The sequence below is a fragment of the Phaenicophaeus curvirostris genome, chromosome 30 (genome assembly GCF_032191515.1).
Source record: "Phaenicophaeus curvirostris isolate KB17595 chromosome 30, BPBGC_Pcur_1.0, whole genome shotgun sequence".
Classification (NCBI taxonomy): domain Eukaryota; kingdom Metazoa; phylum Chordata; class Aves; order Cuculiformes; family Cuculidae; genus Phaenicophaeus; species Phaenicophaeus curvirostris.
In genome coordinates, this window is record NC_091421.1 from 4,958,722 (window position 1) to 4,975,487 (window position 16,766).

The 16,766-nt window shown below is 62.3% G+C and overlaps 1 protein-coding gene across 2 annotated transcripts in view; it reads left to right on the forward strand.

Annotated features, from left to right (window-relative positions):
• The window catches only part of KIF5A (kinesin family member 5A), a 39,257-nt gene extending 22,794 nt beyond the window's left edge, over nt 1-16,463 (forward strand). For both annotated transcript variants that reach the window (XM_069878987.1, XM_069878988.1), the window contains exons 20-29: nt 599-700; nt 2,318-2,378; nt 2,497-2,568; nt 4,600-4,704; nt 11,519-11,729; nt 13,780-13,889; nt 15,064-15,130; nt 15,262-15,289; nt 15,375-15,470; nt 15,992-16,463. In XM_069878987.1, the coding sequence (XP_069735088.1) occupies nt 599-700; nt 2,318-2,378; nt 2,497-2,568; nt 4,600-4,704; nt 11,519-11,729; nt 13,780-13,889; nt 15,064-15,130; nt 15,262-15,289; nt 15,375-15,453 (835 nt within the window). In that variant the 3' untranslated portion in view covers nt 15,454-15,470; nt 15,992-16,463. The remainder of the gene's footprint in view (nt 1-598; nt 701-2,317; nt 2,379-2,496; nt 2,569-4,599; nt 4,705-11,518; nt 11,730-13,779; nt 13,890-15,063; nt 15,131-15,261; nt 15,290-15,374; nt 15,471-15,991) is intronic.
• The last annotated feature ends 303 nt before the right edge of the window (nt 16,464-16,766 follow it).

Below are 16,766 nucleotides of genomic sequence, written 5' to 3' on the forward strand. Positions count from 1 at the left end.
CCTCCTGTCCACCCACCCACCCCCTGACCTCCTGTCTGTCCATCTGTCCTCCTGTCCACCCATCCACACCTTGACCTACTGTCTGTCCATCTGTCCATCTATCCTCCTGTCCACCCATCCACCCCCTGATCTCTTGTCTGTCCATCTGTCCTCCTGTCCACTCACCCACCCCCTGACCTCCTGTCTGTCCGTCTGTCCTCCTGTCCACCTGACCACCCCCTGACCTCCTCTCTGTCCATCTGTCCATCTGTCCTTCTATCCATGCTCTGACCCCCTGTCTGTCCATCTGTCCTCCTGTCCACCCACCCACCCCCTGACCTCCTGTCTGTCCGTCTGTCCTCCTGTCCACCCATCCACACCTTGACCTACTGTCTGTCCGTCTGTCCGTCTGTCCTCGTGTCCACCCACCCACCCCCTGACCTCCTGTCTGTCCGTCTGTCCTCGTGTCCACCTGTCCATGCTCTGACCTCCTGTGCGTCTGTCTGTCCTGCTGTCCACCCACCCACCCCCTGACCTCCTGTCTGTCCATCTGTCCATCCATCCTCCTGTCCATCCACCTGCCCCCTGACCTCCTGTCCGTCTGTCTGTCCGTGCTCAGCCTGAACCAGAAGCTGGAGCTGGAGCTGGAGAAGCTGCGTGCGGAGCACGAGGCGCTGAGGGGCGAGGAGCGAGCGAAGGCCGCACGGCTGCAGGAGCTCACGTGAGACCCCAAAACCACCCCGGGGACCCCGAAATCACCCCTGGAGACCCCAAAATCGGCCTTGGGACCCCAACATCACCCTGGGACCCCAAAATCACCCCTGGGACCCCTAAATCATCCCTTGGACCCCAACATTGCCCTTGGGAACCCAACTTCAACCTTGGGACCCCAACATCAGCCTGAGACCCCAACATCACCCCTGGGACCCCAAAATCGCCCTGGGGACCCCAACATCATCCTAGGACCCCAACATAGCCCCAGGACCCCAAAATTGCCCTTGGGACCCCAACATCAACTTGGGACCCCAATAACACCCTGGGACCCCGACATCATTTCTGGGACCCCGACATCAGCCTTAGGACCCCAACATTGCTCTAGGACCCCAACATAGCCCCAGGACCCCAAAATTGCCCTTGGGACCCCAACATCATCCCTGGGACCCCAACATTATCCTGGGACCCCAAAATTATCCTAGGACCCCAACATCATCCCTAGGACCCCAACATCACCCTGGGACCCCAAAATTATCCTAGGACCCCAACATCACTCTTGGGGACCCCAACATCAGCCTTAGGACCCCAACATAGCCCCAGGACCCCAAAATTGCCCTTGGGACCCCAACATCACCTTGGGACCCCAATAACACCCTGGGACCCCGACATCACCCCTGGGACCCCGACATCAGCTTTAGGACCCCAATATCGCTCTGGGACCCCAACATCATCCTGGGACCCCAAAATCACCCTGGGACCCCAAAATTATCCTGGGGCCCCAACATCACCCCTGGGACCCCAACATCAGCCTTAGGACCCCAACATCACTCTGGGACCCCAAAATTATCCTGGGACCCCAACATCATCCCTAGGACCCCAACATCACCCTGGGACCCCAAAATTATCCTAGGACCCCAACATCACTCTTGGGGACCCCAACATCAGCCTTAGGACCCCAACATAGCCCCAGGACCCCAAAATTGCCCTTGGGACCCCAACATCACCTTGGGACCCCAATAACACCCTGGGACCCCGACATCACCCCTGGGACCCCGACATCAGCTTTAGGACCCCAATATCGCTCTGGGACCCCAACATCATCCTGGGACCCCAAAATCACCCTGAGACCCCAAAATTATCCTGGGGCCCCAACATCACCCCTGGGACCCCAACATCAGCCTTAGGACCCCAACATCACTCTGGGACCCCAAAATCACCCTTGGGACCCCAACATCATCCCTGGGACCCCAATATCACCCTGGGACCCCAAAATTATCCTGGCACCCCGACATCACCCCTGGGACCCCGACATCAGTCTTAGGACCCCACCATCATTCTGGGACCCCAACATCTCTCTGGGACCCCAAAATCGCCCTTGGGACCCTAACATCCCCCCAGGACCCCCCAATCACCCTTGGGGTGCCCCCCCAAACTTAGGGTGCCTCCCCACCTTCGGGGTGCCCCCTTCATCCTCGGGGCACCCCCTCATCCTTCAGGTCCCCCCTCAACCTTGCGGTTTCCCCCAGCAAACCTATGGAGCCCCCCTCATCCTTGGGGTGTCCCCTCAATATCGGGGTGCCCCCCTCCTTAAATTTGGGGTCCCCCCACCCCCGTGTCCCCCCAGGTTACTCTACGAGCGCCACGAGCAGTCGAAGCAGGATCTCAAGGGGCTGGAGGAGACCGTGGTAAATGGGGGGGGGGGGCCAGGGGGTTTGGGGGGGTCCTGGGAGGGTTTGGGGGAGTCTGGGGGATTTGGGGGGGTCTAGGGGACCCCCTCACCCCCTCTTCCCCCCCCCCACCAAGGCTCGTGAACTCCAGACCCTCCACAATCTGCGCAAGCTGTTTGTTCAAGACGTCACAACTCGAGTCAAGAAAGTGAGGGGGGGGACCCCAAAAAATTGAGGAGGGAGGGGGCAAAAACGGGGGGCAGAGGGGGGTAAAAATGGAAGGGGGGTGAAAAATGGGGGGCAGAAGGGGGGTGGCTAAAAAGAGAGGGAAGGTTTGGGGGTGCCAAGGGGGGGGTTGGGGTGCTAGGCTGGGGTTTGGGGTGACATGGTGGTTTTGGGGTGCCAGGCTGGGTTTTGGGGTGACATGGGGGGTTTGGGGTGCCAAGGACGTTTGGGGGTGCCAGATTTGGGGGTACCATAGGGGCTGGGGGTGCTATGGGGGTTTGGGGGTGCCAGGGTAAGTTTTGGGGTGCCATGGGGGTTTTAGGTTGCCATGGGCCGTGGGTGCCTTGGGTTTTGGGGTGACGTGCTTTTGGGGTGCTGAGAGATCTGGGTGCCATGGGGAATAGGGGTGCCAGGCTGGGTTTGGGGGTGCCAGGTTTGGGGGTGCCATGGGGTTTTGGGGGGTGCCTGTCTGGGTTTGGGGGTGCCAAGGGGGTTTGAGGGTGCCAGGCTGGGTTTGGGGGTGCCAGGTTTGGGGGTGCCATGTGGTTTCAGGGTGCCAGGTTTGGGGGTGCCATGGGGTTTTGGGGGGGTGCCTGTCTGGCTTTGGGGGTACCATGGGGTTTTGGGGGGTGCCTGCCTGGGTTTGGGGGTACCATGGGGTTTCAGGGTGCCAGGCTGGGTTTTGGGGTGCCAAGGGGGTTTGAGGGTGCCGGGTTTTGGGGTGGCATGGGGCTTTTGGGGGTGCCAGACTGGGTTTTCAGGCGCCATGGGGGGAGTTGTGGGGTGCCAAGGAGATTTGGGATGCTGGGTTTGGGGGTGCCGGGGGAGTTTGGGGTGCCCGGCTGGATTTTGGGGTCGTCTGGCTGCATTTTGGGGGTGCCCGGCTGGGTTTTGGGGATGCCATGGGCTGGGGGTGCCATGGGTTTAGGGTCCCATGGCTTTTGGGGTGCCCAGATGGGTTTTGGGGGTACGCAGCTGGGTTTTGTGGTGCCTGGCTGTGTTTTGGGGGTACCCAGCTGTGTTTTGGGGTGCCCAGAGGAGTTTTGGGGTGCGATGGCTTTGGGGTGCCCCTGGTTTTGGGGTGCCTGGCTGGGATTTGGAGGTGTCCGGCTGGATCCCGCGGGTACCCAGCCGGGTTTTTGGGTTGCCCGGTGGGGTTTTGGGGGTCCCAGGCTGGATTTGGGGGTGCCAGGTTTGGGGGTGCCATGGGGTTTTGGGGGGTGCCTGTCTGGGTTTCGGGGTGCCATGGGGTTTCAGGGTGCCAGGCTGGGTTCTGGGGTGCCAAGGGGGTTTGAGGGTGCTGGGTTTGGGGGCGTCATTGAGGCTGGGGGTGCTATGGGGGTTTGGGGGTGCCAGGGTAAGTTTTGGGGTGCCATGGGGGTTTTAGGTTGCCATGGGCTGGGGGGTGCCATGGGTTTTGTGGGTGCCTGTCTGGGTTTGGGGGTGCCATGGGGTTTTGGGGGGTGCCTGTCTGGGTTTGGGGGTACCATGGGGTTTCAGGGTGCCAGGCTGGGTTTTGGGGTGCCAAGGGGGTTTGAGGGTGCCGGGTTTTGGGGTGGCATGGGGCTTTTGGGGGTGCCAGGCTGGGTTTTCAGGCGCCATGGGGGGGTTTGTGGGGTGCCAAGGGGATTTGGGATGCTGGGTTTGGGGGTGCAGGGCGAGTTTGGGGTGCCCGGCTGGATTTTGGGGGTGTCAGGCTGCATTTTGGGGGTGCCTGGCTGGGTTTTGGGGATGCCATGGGCTGGGGGTGCCGTGGGTTTAGGGTCCCATGGCTTTTGGGGTGCCCAGCTGGGTTTGGGGTGCCCAGAGGAGTTTTGGGGTACCCAGCCGTGTTTTGGGGTGCGATGGCTTTGGGGTGCCCCTGGGTTTTGGGGTGCCTGGCTGGGATTTGGAGGTGTCCGGCTGGATCCTGCGGGTACCCAGCTGGGTTTTTGGGTTGCCCGGTGGGGTTTTGGGGGTCCCAGGCTGGATTTGGGGGTGCCCAGCTGGTTTTTGGGGTGCCCGGGGGGTGCAGAGCGCTGAGCTGGAGCCCGAGGACAGCGGGGGGCTGCACTCCCAGAAGCAGAAGATTTCCTTTCTTGAGAACAACCTGGAGCAGCTTACAAAGGTTCACAAACAGGTGAGGGGGGGGGGCAAGGGGGGGGGGGGCAAAGCGGGGGGCCGGGGGGGCCCATCCCCCCCCCCTCCCCCCCCCCCTCCAGCGCTCCAACAGCCCCCCGAAAGTGCCAGCCCCCCCCCCCAGCATCACCCCCTCTGGGCTCCATCCAGACCCTCCCCCCCAGCTTCATTCTGACCCCCCCACCCCAATTTGCCCCCCCCTCCTGCCCCCCCATTCCATCCTGCCCCCCAATTTTGCCCCCCCAATTCCATCTTGCCCCCCTGTACCCCATCTTGCCCCCCCATCCTGCCCCCCCATTTCCATCTTCCCCTCCCTCCACCCTGCACCCCCATTCCACCCCCCCATCCTGCCCCCCATTTCCATCTTGCCCCCCCTCCATTCTACCCCCTGTACCCCATCCTGCCCCCCCATTCTGCCCCCCATTTCCATCCTGCCCCCCACCCTGCCCCCCATTTCCATCTTGCCCCCCCTCCATTCTACCCCCCAATTTCCATCCTGCCCCCCCATTTCCATGCTGACCCCCCCATCCTCTGTTGCCCCCCTGCTGCCCCCCCCCAGCTGGATCTCTGGGTGTGCAAGGTACCGCCCCCCCCCCCCCCCAGGCAGCACGAAGTGGGGGGGGGACCCCATCACCCTCCCCCAGGGAGGATGGACCCCCCAAATTCCCTCTTTCCCTGCCACTTGGAGCCCCCTAATTTTTTTTTGGGGGGGGGCACTGCCCTGCTCAGCACTTTCCTGCCCCCCCCCACCTGCTGCCCCCCCCACCTGGCTGTGGTGCCCCCCCCCACACTTCACAGTCACAAACCTCTTGCTGCATGTGGCACTGCTGGGGGGGCTGGGCCCCCTCCCATGGAACCATTTGAGGGGGGCAGGGGAGGCTGGGACCTCTCCCAGCACTTTTAGGGGGCTGGGACCCCCCCCCATGGAACTGCCTGGGGGGGGCAGGGGAGGCTGGGAACCCCCCACCACCACTTTTAGGGGGCTGGGAGCCCCCCCATGGAACTGCTTGGGGGGGGCAGGGGAGGCTGGGACCCCCCCCAGCACTTTTAGGGGGCTGGGAGCCCCCCCATGGAATAACTGGGGGGACATGGGAGGCTGGGACATCCCCCCAGCACTTTTAGGGGGCTGGGACCCCCCCACATGGAGCCACTTGAGGGGGGCAGGGGAGGCTGGGACCCCCCCCCAGCACTGTTGGGTGCAGTGGGTGCCATGCGCCCACCCTGGGGGTGCTCTGGGTTCTCTGGAGGTGCTCTGTGGGTGCTCTGGGTGCTCTGGGTGCTCTGGGGGTGCTCTGGGGGTGCTCTGGGTGCTCTGGGGTGCTCTGGGTGCTCTGTGGGTGCTCTGTGGGTGCTCTATGGGTGCTCTGTGAGTGCTCTGGGGATGTTCTGTGGGTGCTCTGGGTGCTCTGTGAGTGCTCTGGGTGCTCTGTGGTGCTCTGGGGGTGCTCTGGGGGTGCTTTGTGTGCTCTGTGGGTGCTCTGGGTGCTCTGGGGGTGCTCTGGGGGTGCTCTGGGTGCTCTGGGGATGCTCTGGGGGTGCTCTGGGTGCTCTGTGGTGCTCTGGGTGCTCTGGGGATGCTCTGTGGGTGCTCTGGGTGCCCTCTGGATGCAGTGTAGATGCTCTGTGGGTGCTCTGGGTGCTCTGTGGGTGCTCTGGGGATGCTCTGTGGTTGCTGTGTGGATGCAGTGGATGCTCTGGGGATGCTCTGGATGCTCTTTGGATGCAGTGGATGCTCTGGGGATGCTCTGTGGTTGCTGTGTGGATGCTGTGGATGCATTGTGGATGCTCTGGGGATGCTGTGGATGCAGTGTGGATGCTCTGGGTGCTCTGCGGATGCAGTGGATGCTCTGGGAATGCTGTGTGGTTGCTGTGTGGATGCTCTAGACGCAGTGTGGATGCTCTCGGTGCTCTGTGGATGCTCTGTGGATGCAGTGGACGCTCTGGGGACACTCTAGACGCAGTGTGGATGCTCTGGGTGCTCTGGGGATGCTCTGGGGATGCACTGTGGATGCTCTAGATGCAGTGTGGATGCTCTCGGTGCTCTGTGGATGCAGTGGATGCTCTGGGGATGCTCTGGGGATGCAGTGTGGATGCTCTGGGGATGCTCTGGATGCAGTGTGGATGCTCTGGGTGCTCTGCGGATGCAGTGGATGCTCTGGGGATACTCTGTGGTTGCTGTGTGGATGCTCTAGACGCAGTGTGGATGCTCTCGGTGCTCTGTGGATGCAGTGGATGCTCTGGGGATGCTCTGTATGCTCTTTGGATGCAGTGGATGCTCTGGGGATGCTCTGTGGTTGCTGTGTGGATGCTGTGGATGCATTGTGGATGCTCTGGGGATGCTGTGGATGCAGTGTGGATGCTCTGGGTGCTCTGCGGATGCAGTGGATGCTCTGGGAATGCTGTGTGGTTGCTGTGTGGATGCTCTAGACGCAGTGTGGATGCTCTCGGTGCTCTGTGGATGCTCTGTGGATGCAGTGGACGCTCTGGGGACACTCTAGACGCAGTGTGGATGCTCTGGGTGCTCTGGGGATGCTCTGGGGATGCACTGTGGATGCTCTAGATGCAGTGTGGATGCTCTCGGTGCTCTGTGGATGCAGTGGATGCTCTGGGGATGCTCTGGGGATGCAGTGTGGATGCTCTGGGGATGCTCTGGATGCAGTGTGGATGCTCTGGGTGCTCTGCGGATGCAGTGGATGCTCTGGGGATACTCTGTGGTTGCTGTGTGGATGCTCTAGACGCAGTGTGGATGCTCTCGGTGCTCTGTGGATGCAGTGGATGCTCTGGGGATGCTCTGGGGATGCAGTGTGGATGCTCTGGATGCAGTGTGGATGCTCTGGGTGCTCTGCAGATGCAGTGGATGCTCTGGGGATGCTCTGTGGTTGCTGTGTGGATGCTCTGGACGCAGTGTGGATGCGCTGGGTGCTCTGTGGATGCTCTGTGGATGCAGTGGACGCTCTGGGGACACTCTGGATGCAGTGTGGATGCTCTGGGGATGCTGTTTGGTTGCTGTGTGGATGCTCTGGATGCAGTGTGGATGCTCTAGACGCAGTGTGGATGCTCTGGGGATGCTCTGGGGATGCTGTGTGGTTGCTCTGGGGATGCTCTGGGTGCTCTGTGGATGCAGTGGATGCTCTGGGGATGCTCTGGGTGCTCTGGGGATGCTCTGTGGTTGCTGTGTGGGTGCTCTGGATGCAGTGTGGATGCTCTGGGTGCTCTGGGGATGCTGTGGATGCTCTGGGGATGCTCTGGTTGCTGTGTGGATGCTGTGGGTGCTCTGGGGATGCTCTGTGGTTGCTGTGTGGATGCTGTGGGTGCTCTGGGGATGCCCTGGTTGCTGTGTGGATGCTCTGGATGCTCTGTGGATGCTCTGGATGCAGTGTGGATGCTCTGGGGATGCAGTGGACGCTCTGGGGACACTCTGGATGCAGTGTGGATGCTCTGGGGATGCTGTTTGGTTGCTGTGTGGATGCTCTGGATGCAGTGTGGATGCTCTGGGTGCTCTGCGGATGCTCTGGGGATGCTGTGTGGTTGCTCTGTGGATGCAGTGGATGCTCTGGGGATGCTCTGGGGATGCTGTGGATGCAGTGTGGATGCTCTGGGTGCTCTGCGGATGCAGTGGATGCTCTGGGAATGCTGTGTGGTTGCTGTGTGGATGCTCTAGACGCAGTGTGGATGCTCTCGGTGCTCTGTGGATGCTCTGTGGATGCAGTGGACGCTCTGGGGACACTCTAGACGCAGTGTGGATGCTCTGGGTGCTCTGGGGATGCTCTGGGGATGCACTGTGGATGCTCTAGATGCAGTGTGGATGCTCTCGGTGCTCTGTGGATGCAGTGGATGCTCTGGGGATGCTCTGGGGATGCAGTGTGGATGCTCTGGGGATGCTCTGGATGCAGTGTGGATGCTCTGGGTGCTCTGCGGATGCAGTGGATGCTCTGGGGATACTCTGTGGTTGCTGTGTGGATGCTCTAGACGCAGTGTGGATGCTCTCGGTGCTCTGTGGATGCAGTGGATGCTCTGGGGATGCTCTGTATGCTCTTTGGATGCAGTGGATGCTCTGGGGATGCTCTGTGGTTGCTGTGTGGATGCTGTGGATGCATTGTGGATGCTCTGGGGATGCTGTGGATGCAGTGTGGATGCTCTGGGTGCTCTGCGGATGCAGTGGATGCTCTGGGAATGCTGTGTGGTTGCTGTGTGGATGCTCTAGACGCAGTGTGGATGCTCTCGGTGCTCTGTGGATGCTCTGTGGATGCAGTGGACGCTCTGGGGACACTCTAGACGCAGTGTGGATGCTCTGGGTGCTCTGGGGATGCTCTGGGGATGCACTGTGGATGCTCTAGATGCAGTGTGGATGCTCTCGGTGCTCTGTGGATGCAGTGGATGCTCTGGGGATGCTCTGGGGATGCAGTGTGGATGCTCTGGGGATGCTCTGGATGCAGTGTGGATGCTCTGGGTGCTCTGCGGATGCAGTGGATGCTCTGGGGATACTCTGTGGTTGCTGTGTGGATGCTCTAGACGCAGTGTGGATGCTCTCGGTGCTCTGTGGATGCAGTGGATGCTCTGGGGATGCTCTGTATGCTCTTTGGATGCAGTGGATGCTCTGGGGATGCTCTGTGGTTGCTGTGTGGATGCTGTGGATGCATTGTGGATGCTCTGGGGATGCTGTGGATGCAGTGTGGATGCTCTGGGTGCTCTGCGGATGCAGTGGATGCTCTGGGAATGCTGTGTGGTTGCTGTGTGGATGCTCTAGACGCAGTGTGGATGCTCTCGGTGCTCTGTGGATGCTCTGTGGATGCAGTGGACGCTCTGGGGACACTCTAGACGCAGTGTGGATGCTCTGGGTGCTCTGGGGATGCTCTGGGGATGCACTGTGGATGCTCTAGATGCAGTGTGGATGCTCTCGGTGCTCTGTGGATGCAGTGGATGCTCTGGGGATGCTCTGGGGATGCAGTGTGGATGCTCTGGGGATGCTCTGGATGCAGTGTGGATGCTCTGGGTGCTCTGCGGATGCAGTGGATGCTCTGGGGATACTCTGTGGTTGCTGTGTGGATGCTCTAGACGCAGTGTGGATGCTCTCGGTGCTCTGTGGATGCAGTGGATGCTCTGGGGATGCTCTGGGGATGCAGTGTGGATGCTCTGGATGCAGTGTGGATGCTCTGGGTGCTCTGCAGATGCAGTGGATGCTCTGGGGATGCTCTGTGGTTGCTGTGTGGATGCTCTGGACGCAGTGTGGATGCGCTGGGTGCTCTGTGGATGCTCTGTGGATGCAGTGGACGCTCTGGGGACACTCTGGATGCAGTGTGGATGCTCTGGGGATGCTGTTTGGTTGCTGTGTGGATGCTCTGGATGCAGTGTGGATGCTCTAGACGCAGTGTGGATGCTCTGGGGATGCTCTGGGGATGCTGTGTGGTTGCTCTGGGGATGCTCTGGGTGCTCTGTGGATGCAGTGGATGCTCTGGGGATGCTCTGGGTGCTCTGGGGATGCTCTGTGGTTGCTGTGTGGGTGCTCTGGATGCAGTGTGGATGCTCTGGGTGCTCTGGGGATGCTGTGGATGCTCTGGGGATGCTCTGGTTGCTGTGTGGATGCTGTGGGTGCTCTGGGGATGCTCTGTGGTTGCTGTGTGGATGCTGTGGGTGCTCTGGGGATGCCCTGGTTGCTGTGTGGATGCTCTGGATGCTCTGTGGATGCTCTGGATGCAGTGTGGATGCTCTGGGGATGCAGTGGACGCTCTGGGGACACTCTGGATGCAGTGTGGATGCTCTGGGGATGCTGTTTGGTTGCTGTGTGGATGCTCTGGATGCAGTGTGGATGCTCTGGGTGCTCTGCGGATGCTCTGGGGATGCTGTGTGGTTGCTCTGTGGATGCAGTGGATGCTCTGGGGATGCTCTGGGGATGCAGTGTGGATGCTCTAGACACAGTGTGGATGCTCTGGGGATGCTCTGGATGCAGTGTGGATGCTCTGGGTGCTCTGCGGATGCAGTGGATGCTCTGGGGATGCTCTGTGGTTGCTGTGTGGATGCTCTGGACGCAGTGTGGATGCGCTGGGTGCTCTGTGGATGCTCTGTGGATGCAGTGGACGCTCTGGGGACACTCTGGATGCAGTGTGGATGCTCTGGGGATGCTGTTTGGTTGCTGTGTGGATGCTCTGGATGCAGTGTGGATGCTCTAGACGCAGTGTGGATGCTCTGGGTGCTCTGGGGATGCAGTGGATGCTCTGGGGATGCTCTGGGGATGCTGTGTGGTTGCTCTGGGGATGCTCTGGGTGCTCTGTGGATGCAGTGGATGCTCTGGGGATGCTCTGGGTGCTCTGGGGATGCTCTGTGGTTGCTGTGTGGATGCTCTGGATGCAGTGTGGATGCTCTGGGTGCTCTGGGGATGCTGTGGATGCTCTGGGGATGCTCTGGTTGCTGTGTGGATGCTCTGGGTGCTCTGTGGGTGCTCTGGGGATGCTCTGTGGTTGCTGTGTGGATGCTGTGGGTGCTCTGGGGATGCCCTGGTTGCTGTGTGGATGCTCTGGATGCTCTGGGGATGCTCTGGATGCAGTGTGGATGCTCTGGGGATGCAGTGGACGCTTTGGGGACACTCTGGATGCAGTGTGGATGCTCTGGGGATGCTGTGTGGTTGCTGTGTGGATGCTCTAGACGCAGTGTGGATGCTCTGGGTGCTCTGTGGATGCAGTGGATGCTCTGGGGATGCTCTGGGGATGCTCTGAGGATGCAGTGGACGCTCTGGGGATGCTCTGGGTGCTCTGGGGATGCTCTGGGGGTGCCCTGGGTGCCCTTCCCTCGCTGACACCCCCCCCCCCCAACCCCCGCAGCTGGTCCGTGACAATGCAGACCTGCGCTGCGAGCTTCCGAAGCTGGAGAAGCGGCTCCGCGCTACGGCTGGGAGGGTGCAGGCGCTGGAGGGCGCGCTGAGAGAGGCCAAGGAGGGCGCCCGGCTCGACAAGCGCCGCTACCAGCAGGAGGTGGAGCGGATCCGAGAAGCCGTCAGGGCCCGGGGGGGGCGCCGGGGGCCCGGGAACGTCGGTACGGGGGGAGATGGGGGGAGAGGGGGGTAACTGGGGGGGGGGGTATGGGGGTAATTGGGGGGGATATGGGGGGTATAGGGGGGATTATGGGGGGATATGGGGGGATATGGGGGGATATGGGGGTAATTGGGGGGATATGGGGGGTAATTGGGGGGTAATTGGGGGGATATGGGGGGTATAGGGGGGATTATGGGGGGATATGGGGGGATATGGGAGGTAATTGGGGGGATATGGGGGGTAATTGGGGGATATGGGGGTAATTGGGGGGGATATGGGGGGTAATTAGGGGATATGGGGGTAATTGCAGGGGATATTGGGGTAACTGGGGGGATATGGGGGGATATGGGGGGTAATTGGGGGGTAATTGGGGGGATATGGGGTAATTGGGAGGTATGGGGGTAACTGGGGGGGAATATGGGGGAGATATGGGTGATATGGGGGTAATTGGGGGGGATATGGGGGTAATTGGGGGGTAATTGGGAGGTATGGGGGTAACTGGGGGGGAATATGGGGGGATATGGGGGGTAATTGGGGGGTAATTGGGGGGATATGGGGGGTATAGGGGGGATTATGGGGGGATATGGGGGGATATGGGAGGTAATTGGGGGGATATGGGGGGTAATTGGGGGATATGGGGGTAATTGGGGGGATATGGGGGTAATTGCAGGTGATATGGGGGTAATTGGGGGGTATATGGGGGTAATTGGGGGGATATGGGGGGTATAGGGGGGATTATGGGGGGATATGGGGGGATATGGGGGGATATGGGGGTAATTGGGGGGATATGGGGGGTAATTGGGGGGTAATTGGGGGGATATGGGGGGTATAGGGGGGATTATGGGGGGATATGGGGGGATATGGGAGGTAATTGGGGGGATATGGGGGTAATTGGGGGGGATATGGGGGTAATTGGGAGGCATATGGGGTAATTGGGGGGGATATGGAGGGAATATGGGGGTATATGGGGGGTAATTGGGAGGTATGGGGGTAACTGGGGGGGAATATGGGGGTAATTGGGGGATATGGGGATAATTGGGGGTATATGGGGGGTAATTGGGAGGTATGGGGGGAACTGTGGGGCAATATGGGGGGTAATTGCGGGATATGGGGGTAATTGGGGGGTATATGGGGGGTAATTGGGAGGTATGGGGGTATTTGGGGGGTATATGGGGGTAATTGGGGGGTATATGGGGGGGATAGGGGGGATTATGGGGGGATATGGGGGGATTTGGGAGGTAATTGGGGGGATATGGGGGGTAATTGGGGGATATGGGGGTAATTGGGGGGGATATGGGGGGTAATTGGGGTTATGGGGGTATTGCAGGGGATATGGGGGTAATTGGGGGGTATATGGGGCTATTGGGGGGATATGGGGGGTATTGGGGGTATGGGGTATGGGGGGATATGGGGGTTATGGGGGGTTTTGGGGGTTATGGGGGGTATTTGGGGGTAATTGGGTGGTATGGGGGTAATGGGGGATATGGGGGTATTGGGGGATATGGGGGTATTGGGGGGTTGGGGGGGTTGGGGGGATTATGGGGGGATATGGGGGTATTGGGGGGGATATGGGGGATTTGGGGGGATATGGGGGATATGGGGGTATTGGGGGATATGGGGGTATTGGGGGGATTGGGGGGTTATGGGGGGTATTGGGGGATTTGGGGTAATTGGGGGGTTTGGGGGGATATGGGGGGATATGGGGGGTATTGGGGGGTATTGGGGGGGTATTGGGGGTAATGGGGGTATGGGGGGTATGGGGGGGATATGGGGGTATTGGGGGTATTGGGGTGGGTATGGGGGTATGGGGGTATGGGGGTATTGGGGGGGATTTGGGGGATATGGGGGAGGTATGGGGGTAACTGGGGGGGAATATGGGGGGTAAATGGGGGGGATATGGGGGGGTAGGGGGGGTAATTGCAGGGGATATGGGGGTAATTGAGGGGTAATGGGGCGGTGTGCGGGGGAATGTGGGGCTGGCAATGGGGGGGTCATCAGGCCGGGGGGGCCGGTGCTGCCCTCAGCCCCCCCCCCACCCCATGCCCCCCCAGCCAAGCCGGTGCGGCCGGGGCAGCTGCCGGTGGCGTCGCCCCCCGGGCTGAGCTACAGCAACGGGCTCTTCCAGGGCTTCCCCGGGGGGGGCGGCCCCCCCCAGGGCCCTGTGAGTGCGGGGAAAGGGGGGGAATGGGGGGCACTGGGGGGCAGGGAGGGGGGGAATGGGGTTGGGGGGCAGGGGATGGGGGGAATGGGGGGGAATGGGGGGCACTGGGGGGCAGGGAGAGGGCGGAATGGGGTTGGGGGGCAGGGGATGGGGGGAATGGGGGGCACTGGGGGTGGGGGGGCAAGGGATGGGGGGAATGGGTTTGGGGGGCAGGGTAGGGATGGGGGAATGGGGGGTAATGAGGGGTACGGGGGGGGCAAGGGATGGGGGAATGGGTTTGGGGTCAGGGTATGGGGGGTAATGGGGGGCACTGGGGGTGGGGGGGCAAGGGATGGGGGGGAATGGGGTTGAGGGGGCAGGGATGGGGGAATGGGGGGCACTGGGGGGCAGGGATGGGGGGGAATGGGGAGCACTGGGGGGCGAGGAGGGCTGGGATGGGGGGAATGGGGTTGAGGGGGCAGGGATGGGGGGAATGGGGGGCACTGGGGGGCACTGGGGGGCAAGGGATGGGGGGGAATGGGGTTCGGCAGCAGGGGATGGGGGGTAATGGGGGCACTGGGGGGCGAGGGGGGCAGGGAGGGGGGGGAATGGGGGGGTGAGGGGTCAGGGAGGGGGAGAATGGGGTGGGAGGGGCAGGGGATGGGGGGAATGGGGGGTGAGGGGGGCAGGGAGGGTGGGGAATGGGGTTGAGGGGCAAGGGATGGGGGGAATGGGGGGCACTGGGGGTGGGGGGGCAAGGGATGGGGGGAATGGGGTTGAGGGGGCAGGGGATGGGGATGGGGGGGAATGGGGAGCACTGGGGGGGTGAGGGCGTCAAGGGATGGGGGGGAATGGGGTTGGGGGGCAGGGATGGGGGGTAATGGGGGGCACTGGGGGGCGGCGGGGGGCAAGGGATGGGGGGAATGGGGTTGGGGGGCAGGGGATGAGGGGGAATGGGGGGCACTGGGGGTGGGGGGGGCAAGGGATGGGGGGGAATGGGGTTGGGGGGCAGGGGATGGGGATGGGGGGGAATGGGGAGCACTGGGGGGGTGAGGGCGTCAAGGGATGGGAAGTAATAGGGAGCTAATGGGAGGGAATTGGGGGGGGCAGGGCACAAGGTGCCCCCCCCGCCCCGTGCCAGCAGTGCCCAAGGGGCTCAAAGCCTCTGGCCCCCCAACATTTCCGTGCCCCCCAGCTTTGCCACCCCCCCCACGCTGGCCAGCCCCCCCCGGACACCTACCAGCAGCTCAACGTGGATAACGGTGAGGAGGGGGGGGGCTTGAGTGGGGGGGGGTGTCCTGGGGTGGGGAGGTGGATGGGGGGGGGAACAGAGTGAGGAGGGGCACCCCAACCCCCCCTCCCCCCCTCCTTGAGCTGCTGCTCTTTCTTGCAGGGAACGTAACAGACATCAACGATAACCGGTATGGGGGGGGGCTGGGGGTTTTGGGGGGGGGGGTCTGGAGGGTTGGGGGGGCCCCCCTCATGCTGACACCCCCCCCCCCCCAGGAGCGACCTGTCCTGCGCCTGCGAGGCTGAGGACCCCTCCCAGCTCTTCCCCCTGCGCCAGGAGACGGCGGCCAGTTAATCCCCCCCCCCCGCCAGGTATTGGAGACCCCCCCCCACTGACCCCCCCCCTCCCAGCCCCATGGGACCCACAAACCCCCCCTCGTATCCCTTGGGTGCCCCCCCCATCCTCTGGGTACCCCCGAGACCCCCCTCCACCCCCCGCAGGACCCAAGGACCCCCACCCAATTTATCCCCCACCCCTCCTTTGGGTGCCCCCCCCGCAGCCCCTTGGGACCCCAAAACCCATGGGAACCCCCCCGCCCATATCCCTGGGGTGCCCCCAAACCCCTCTGTCCCTCGAGGGAGACCACAGGGACCCCCCCCAAATCAATTGGGTGCCCCCAAGACCCCCCCCAAATGACTTGAGTGCCCCCAAAACCCCCCCCCGGCCCTCCCAAAATCACTTGGGTGCCCCCAAGACCCCCCCAAATAACTTGAGTGACCCCAAGACCCTCCCCCAGCCCCCCCCCAAATCATTTGGGTGCCCCCTCCATCCCTCAAGCCCCCCCCCCCCAGGAGGGTCTGCGCCCCCCAACCCCACCTTTTGCCCCCCCCAGGTCCCCCCCGGACCCGTCTCCACCCGCATGTCCTGGTGTCACCTCCGTGTGTGTGTGTGTGTCCCCCACCAAGTAACCCCCCCCCCCTTTTCCTCTTGGGGGGTGGGCTGGGGGGGCTGCTTCGAGATGCCTTAAAGCCAAGACCTGGAGGAATGTCTGCCCCCCCAGCCCCCCAAGTGTGGGGCAGCCCTATAAGTGGGGGCCACCCCCAAGTTCAACACCCCCCCCAAAGCGTGGGGCAGCCCCATAAGTGGAGGTCACCCCCCCCATATGTGAGGTGGTCCCATAAATGAGGGTCACAGCCCCCCCCAAGTGGGGGGCAGCCTCCCCCCCTTTTCCTTGCACCCCCCCCACCCCGCATTCCCCTCGCTTGGCCCCACAGCTGTGCCCCCCCCCCCCCCCCAGCCCCCCAAGTGTGGGGAGGGGGGTGTGTGTGTCCCCCAGAGCTGCAATAAAGGCCAAGAGACGCTGAGAGGTGTTTGAGGGGGTCATGGCGGGGGTCATGGGGGGGGGCTTTGGGGGTTGAGGGGGCTCGGGAGGGGGGGCTAAGGGTTTGGGAGGGACCCTATAAGCCCCACACGTCCCCTATAGGCCCCATAAGGCCCCTATAGAGCCCTATGAGTCCCCTATAGGGCCTCCCCCTCCCCCTTATAGCCTACATATGACCCCTACAGGTGCCCTACAGGCCCCTACACATCCCCTATAAGCCCCCCACGTCTTCATAAGCCCCCCACGCCCCCTATAGGCGCCCCTATAGATCCCCCCCCCCCGCCCC